The following is an 8,200-nucleotide window of genomic DNA, read 5'->3' on the forward strand; positions in this document are numbered from 1 at the left end:
ATGGCCTCAGTACCGTCTTCTTCTCAAATTCAAAACAAGCCAAACCTTCCTCTGAAAGAAGTTCCTGGCCACTATGGCTGGCCATTCTTTGGCGCAATCAAAGATCGTTACGACTTTTTTTACAACCAAGGCAGAGACGACTTCTTCAAAACCCGAATGGCAAAGTACAAATCCACAGTTTTCCGAACCAACATGCCTCCCGGTCCCTTCATTGCCTCAAATCCAAAGGTCGTCGTAGTTCTGGACGCCGAAAGCTTTCCGATCCTCTTCGACAATTCAAAAGTCGAAAAGCGTAACATATTTGATGGCACCTACATGCCTTCCACTAACTTCACCGGCGGCTATCGCATTTGCTCATTTCTAGACCCATCGGAAGCCAAACACACTTCTCTCAAAAACTTCTTCTTGTCTCTACTCTCTGCTAACCACAAGAACGTTATCCCACTTTTCCAAACTCACTTCTCCGACCTCTTTGTCAAGGCCGAAGCTCAACTGGCCAAAGATGACACATCAGACTTCAACTCACTCAATGACCAAACATCCCTCAACTTCATCTTTGAGTTGTTCTGCGGCCAAAACCCTTCAAGCACAGCATTGGGATCCAAAGCCGCAACCCTTGTCACACTCTGGCTCTTACCCCAGCTCACTCCTCAGATAACACTGGGACTGCCCAAGTTGCTGAACGTTCTAGAAGATCTCTTGCTGCACACGTTTCCATTTCCCGCCCTTCTTGTCAAACCAGCTTATAACAAGGTCTACAAGGCTTTCTATGAGTCTGCAACCAAGGCTTTGGAAGAGGCTGAGAGTACTTTTGGGATATCAAAAGACGAAGCTTGCCACAACCTGATCTTCATGGTGTGCTTCAATGCTTACGGGGGCATGAAGCTCTTGTTCCCTATTTTGCTGAAGTGGGTTTGTTTAGCAGGAGAAGATCTCCACCGCAAGCTCCGAGAGGAAATAAGGGCCGCTGTTAAAGATGCCGGAGGTAAGGTTACTCTTGCTGCCCTAGATAAGATGACATTGACCAAGTCGGTGGTTTATGAATCTCTGAGGATTGATCCAGCGGTCCCGTTCCAGTATGGGAAGGCCAAGGAGGATCTGGTAATCAACAGTCACGATGCCGCTTTTCAGATAAAGAAGGGAGAAGTGATCTTTGGATATCAGACCATTGCTACTAGAGATCCAAAGATTTTCGACAAGCCTGAGGAGTTTGTGGGAAATAGGTTTGTTGGGGACGGAGAGAAGCTATTGAAGTACGTGTGGTGGTCCAACGGCCCCGAGACGGAGAACCCAACGGCGGCGAATAAGATTTGCGCGGGGAAGGACCTGGTTGTGTTGATGAACAGGATAATGTTGGTCGAGTTCTTCCTCCGTTATGACACTTTCACTGCCGATATTGGCACCTTTTTGTTGGGACCAAAAGTAACGTTTAAAACCTTGACCAAGGCTTCATCATGAATCCGATCCTGTTATTTTCAGATTTGTATCCCAGAAAATGCATGAATAAGCAAGTGTTACTGTAACGTGTGTCTATATATATATATATGTATACATATATATATATATTATAAATATTTACAATCAAGTGTCTGTCCATTCATCTTCCGAAGACTTATATGTAATATCTTAATAGTATAAAGACTTATCATATAATCTATACATCTATATAAAAGAGGCATACGAGACATAATAAAATGCTACTTCTTCCTCTCTCTACATTTTGTTCTTCTCTTTCCTCTTTATCTGATTTTTAGTTTATAACACGTTTTCGCTCATCGTTCCATGAACTCCATGACGATCTATGAGATGTTGATGCAACTTTTGTTGCTTATTATCCATACTCACGATCTATGAGTTCACTTCTATTTTAATTATATATTGTCTACATATATACCTTGTTTATATTACTCAATTCTATATTTACAATTGCTTATATTAGTGAGCTTGAAGTTTCGCTAATAATACTCAAATATAAACTTTTTAAGATTATGAACCTGAAGTTCAAATATTATAGTAGACTTGCAATTCTAATTGTTTGTATAAACCTGAAGTTTTGTGCATATACATGTGATCCATTGTTCACAAGATTTGAACCTGAAGTTTCGATATTGATATTTCTTTCTTATGAACATGAAGTTCTTAACAACATAATTGGATCCATGATGATCTATGTGGTCTTGACAAAGAGTCTGAAAGACAAGTATCTAACGGTGAAAGATCCGCTTGAGTTTTAATATGGATCGTGATATGGTTATAGTTGTGGCTACGATAACCATTTTCAGCGCATTTGACTCATGCCCTAACATTTAGTGACAATTTACAAAGCCCTCTTTAAAAGGCAATAAGACTAAAATTAATTATATTAATCAGTCTCTTGGGAAATTTGAGCCATCAGTGGATGTCACTTCACCCAAGTTAACAATGTTTTTGTGGCCAAATTGAAATGTTAAAGACATGGCAATCCAAGGCCATTGTTCACAATTATGTGCACCATTTACAAGCATTTATATATACCCAATTTCAGCTATTGATTTCTTTATGCGGTTTTGCCCATTAACAGCCCAAAACATCATCATTCTTAGGTTTTGAATTGTATGTATATTAATTACATTTTATTGGTTTCATTACATAGCTTAGATGGATGTTTCCATAATAAGTAGTCGTTTTGGAGTTTTATGACCATTGATAACCTCTATTTATTGTTTTATCATAATCAATTCAGATCTAGTAATTGGTTTTTTATAGCCTATTTGTTGTGGTACTGGTCTTTCATGAAACTTATTGTTTCCATAACATCAGATTTATTGAAGGGACTAAGGTATGTATTTTTCCATTTCATTATTTGAATTTAATCTATTCATTTCACGACATACTTCGTTTTATGAATTACAGTGAACTTAATAATCGAGATCTGAAGCCTTTTTATCCAACTATAGAGGGCCTGAAGTTACTCACGAGTAATATGATAAGTGGGGAGATGTAGTGTATCATGGTAACACCATGGACATAAAGGAAGGACATAGAGGTGTTCCCCCATGACCATGTTTCTCAATCCTTTGTAGGTTGTAGGCTGAGACTTCCTCGCCTTATACTTGAGTGGAAAGACCTTATACTTGAGTGGAAAGATTAGAGGTTCTGATAGAAAAGGGGCACATATATTGTTGTCTTTCCTCTACCGGTTGCATCTTTTGTGATGTTGTCTAGAATATCTGACTATTGGCAAAATGTTTTTGCCAGAAATCTGACTACCAACAGTTTTTTCCTGATCACTCATCTTGTTGAAAGATGGTCCTTATGCATATTTATGAGAATCGAAGGAAATATTGCAAATACACTCGTTGTGCAGGTCATGAGAATATGATTAATTTGGCCCACATATATTGAAGAAACAATATTATGGTATGAGATTATGGAATTCAAGTATGTTTTATTTTTCTTAACTTTATTCGGTTTTGTAATTAAAATTGATCGAAACCCGGAGCTTCTTGATCAAATTATATAAGGGCCTCAAGTTCTTTGAAAGTGATATTGTTAAATTATTGAAATGAAGTTTTTCAAAACTTATGTAATCAACAAGGACCAGAAGCTCCTCAGAGTTATACGATATGGTTTTCTTGTGATCCCTAATTATATGAGGCGCTGAAGCTCCTATTTATTTTGATACAATGTTATTATGAAATTAGAGGAGAGAAACAAGATTATTATGTTCGTGAAGGTAACTAGACCATAAGTTCTTGTACTTCTTCACCGATGAAACTATAAGTTTCCATTGTCACATTTTATTTATTCTTGTTCCTTACTATTTTAGAGTTTGTTAATTATTTTCCTCTTTTAAATTTTATTGTTACTCACGGGCCAGTAGCCTTATAGCTCGAACATATGAATTTCAAATGTCATGTTTTTGAACTAGAAGTTCCAAAATACTGAATCATAGAACAAAAGTTCTAATGGTAAAAGCTCAAACCCGAAGCTGAGTATGTAAATTAAATTAGTGAAGTTGAAGTTTCAGTTTAGTTATCTGGAACCTGAAGTTTCCGGCACCAAATTTATTTGAACTATAAGTTCAACATATGAAATCTAAGAACATGTAGTTCTAACATTATAAATTTGAACTGAAGATTCGATTACACATATGATTGATGGTTCCGGAAGAGCACATAATATCCCATCTTTACAAGAAGTGGCTCTAATATGGTTCCAGAATATGTATTGAGATCCCACATCGCCCGAAGGAGGGGAGAAGATGTGTTGCAAACATACCTCCGCATAGTGAGACTAATTTTGGGTTGGCAACTTAAGAACAAAATTGTAGATCGAGCGAGCGAGGTCCAAAGCGGATAGTATCTCGCTATGTCGCCTATTACGTGTGTCAAATTCTACAACACAGTGAATACAGTGAGACACATGCATAATATCATGAACTAGAAGTTCATTGAACCAAATTAATTATTTTGGGATATGACTAGTTACGTCATATTTTACTTATAGTGTTGCTTGAAATCAATAATAATTTTTTATGCCCACTAGCTAACGCTACTCATAGCAAATTGTTTATTTGCCACATATTTTTTGTTGGTTTGTCACTTTAATGAGACACTTCTCTTGTTATGAAAGGGAAAAAGATTATTCCTGAAGAATGACATGAATTGTTGTGAAATATTTACCTTTGAGCTTGAGGAATACCACAGCTAGTGACTTAATAAAAACTAATGATGACAAAATTATATGCTAGCGGAAGAAAATCTACTTGGGTTAAATCCCTGAGACCAACCATATTTAAAAAAATAACCTTGCCCCCATCTGATTTGTGGGAGGGATGTGTTTCTACGTGACATAGTTCTCTTGGCGAGAATGTCATTAAAGAATGTATGAGTTCCTAATATGTCTATAGTATTACACATACAAAGGTTAAAAGTACACCATCAGAGGATGATATCTTGGTGATACAACAATATAACAATATGGTTGATACCCAAGAATTTAATATTTTTGACCTTAAACTTGGTTTAGGTTTGCTACCAGTCAATGGACATTTTCACTCGAAAGTAAGTGATAGACATTTAAACGCATTTTTATGCATAGTCATAATAAGACAGTCTTCTTGCCGTTAGGGGGAGAGAAAAGATTACTGTCATTTGAATAACGGTGTGAATTTGAGTGGAATGTATTCCCTAGGTCTAAAGTTTTAAGCTCCTAAAAATGGAAGATTATACAGGTCCTATAATGTTTTATGATATTATGAATATAAATCCACATTAATTTATCTATGAGAGACGTTTGTTGTAGAAGTGATAATATTTGCCCCATATGTGGCATGGATACCCAATATCAATAAGCTCATAGTAGCTAATGCATGCATTTAAGAATGTGTGAGATCTATGCAGGATGTTCATCGATGAAAATTTACATATGGTAGCTGCCAAAGACCATTAAGGACTGTATGATGCAATACCACGTTTCATTATGAATGTCGACAAAGCATATTATTGGCCAAATTGGATAGAGGCAATTTCAATTAAACTGAATATCTAAAATGTGATGAGATACTTAGACCTTTAATCGTACATGATACAAAAAGGGTATTAATCACAGTGAAAATAAATCACTATGGCACAATGTCTACGAATATTTTTCCTTATACGTGACAATTTTCTGTTAGTACAGTATTACATATGGTTATTGACGAGAGACTTACGGCAGTTGTCATCGTATATTATGAGGATCTTAAAAGACTTTGCTAAAGGCAAACTCCCAAAAGTAAAGCGTCATTATAAGCGTATCCCTTATCAAATCCTTAAATTATCCAAGTACATGAATGATTCGAATGAAAATCGATCCATGAATACTTGAGAGAGTCTGAATGTGAGATTCCTCATCGCCTAAGGGAAATGACGTAATGTGTCTTATACATGCAAACAAAACCCCCATTAGCGAGATGTGGCTTAGGTTGGAACCCAAGAAGAAAGCCATAAGGGGGAGGCCCAAAGGAGAGCATATCTCGTTGTGTTGGGTTGTTAAACTAAAGTTAACTAATGCAATCGATAGTCTAAAGCTAGCTCATATATACTTGTTCTGTTATAGTTAATGTGATCAAAATTGCCTCAATGAGTATTATGATTAGACTACAAAATCGAATTCGAATTATATTGCTACATATTCTAACTTTTGCGTAGTTATGAATTGCTTAGAGCTCTTAAAGAGCTTATACGAGATGTATCAATAAACAAAGATATTGATATGAGTCAGTGGCTAGATATGCCATGATGATCTTCCAATGGTTTGAATCATACATAGTAATGTGTTAATTAGCTTCTATGTACTACTTAGTTATTACATAGTGTATGAATTTGAACATGTGAGGTTGTTTCTAACATTACTAATTAAATGAGGTAGGACCTATTAAATTGTATAGCTCTATTGGTATTGCTTTCACTTTGCAATATGAAAATCTTGTGATGAGCGGTATGCAAAACAAACAAAATCTCACTTCAGTGATAGACAAATCAAACAGTTATTTACGGTACATGAAGTTTGCAACAATCAGGGGGAGAATCTCATCAGGGGAACATCTAGAAGTATGCTACCTAGGACGTATACGTGTTGCACTCTTTTTCTCCTTTGACCAGGGTTGTTTTTTCCCACATGGTTTTTATTACCTGGCAAGATTTTTAATGAGACAACACTAAACGCGTCCAACATCATATTATTGATGGATATCCAAGGGGGAGTGTTGTAAATATTTACAATCAAATGTCTGTCCATTCATCTTTCGAGGACTTATATGTAATATCTTAATAATATAAAGACTTATCATGTAATCTCCATTTCTATATAAAGGAGACATATGAGACATAATAAAATGTTACTTCTTTTTCTCCCTACATTTTGTTCTTCTCTTTTCTCTCTATCTTATTCTTACTTATTCTTAGTTTATAACAATATATATATATATATAGGCCCTTTTTCAAAATAAGGACTTCCTTACCTTAGTTAAAGTACGGATTTCCTTAATTTGACCCTACTTTTTTATCATATTTTTTCATCATAGCCATTCAGTATTTAGATATACATGACTTGATTATCTATGCAAATTTTCAGCTAATTTGGTAATGGTTAAGATATCGAAAATGTATTAAATTAATGAACGAACGGAATCTGTTCATCCTGAACCGTACGTTCTTTTAACTCTAAATCACAGTTTTGAGTGGCTTAACGATTATCAATTTGACTGAAAATTTGTAAAGATGATCTACTCATATATATCTAAATATTGAACGGTTAAGATGAGAAAATGTGATCGAAAAATGGGTCTAATAAGGAAATCCGTATCTTAACTAAGGTAAAGATATCCTTATTTGAAAAGGATTATATATATATATATATATATAAATATATCAGGAGCGGACGTCCGCACAGCCCTTAAAGTGTGGACATCCCTCCGTTCTCCACCGTCCGGCACCGACGACAGCGCTATTCCATCCGAGCGGACTCCAGAGGCATCCTCGATGACTTTCTCTTGCCGGCGAGATCGATTTGAAGGTCTGGGCAGCAACCTCCACCCAAAACTTCAGACAAAATCAATCTCAGCTGCAAACTGGTATTCGATGGACTCGCCGACAAGAAAAAGTCATTAGGGATGTCTCTGGTGTTCGCTCGAGTGGAGGAGTGCCGTTGTCGGCGCCAGACAGTGGAGAACGGAGAGACGTCCGCACTTTAAGGGTTGTGCGGACGTCCGCTTCTGATCCGGCATGTGTGTGTGTGTGTGATATATAGATATTATCAGGTCCAAACATCCTTATTTATTCAAAAGGTACAAATTTTCTTAATTGACCCACTTTTATATCATATTTTCTCATCATAACTATTCACATTGTAGGTATATATGAGTAGATCATCTCTACAAATTTTCAGCCAAATTGATAATCGTTAAGGTATTGAAACTATATGATTACAATGAACGAACCAAATCTGTTCAACAAGAACCGTTTGTGTAATTTACAATTTTGAACACCTTAATGATTATCAATTTGGCTAAAATTTTGTAGAGATGATCTACTCATATATACCTAAAAGATGCATGGTTGAGATGAGAAAATATAATCAAAAAGTATGTCAATTAAGGAAATCCGTACATTTTGAATAAATAAGGAGGTCCGTATCTGAAAATGCCTATATATATATATATAAGGAGGTCCGGACT

At 36.0% G+C, this 8,200-nt stretch overlaps 1 protein-coding gene across 1 annotated transcript; it reads left to right on the forward strand.

Annotated features, from left to right (window-relative positions):
* Positions 1-1,458, forward strand: LOC101292090 (allene oxide synthase-like). The gene has a single exon (XM_004292419.1). It carries the CDS (start codon positions 1-3, stop codon positions 1,456-1,458), a length of 1,458 nt encoding a protein of 485 aa, XP_004292467.1.
* The last annotated feature ends 6,742 nt before the right edge of the window (positions 1,459-8,200 follow it).

The sequence above is a fragment of the Fragaria vesca genome, linkage group LG2 (assembly GCF_000184155.1).
Source record: "Fragaria vesca subsp. vesca linkage group LG2, FraVesHawaii_1.0, whole genome shotgun sequence".
Classification (NCBI taxonomy): domain Eukaryota; kingdom Viridiplantae; phylum Streptophyta; class Magnoliopsida; order Rosales; family Rosaceae; genus Fragaria; species Fragaria vesca.

Excerpts from the sequence above, each read along its gene's own strand:
- LOC101292090 (XM_004292419.1), top strand. The coding sequence starts at position 1 with ATGGCCTCAGTACCGTCTTCTTCTCAAATTCAAAACAAGCCAAACCTT.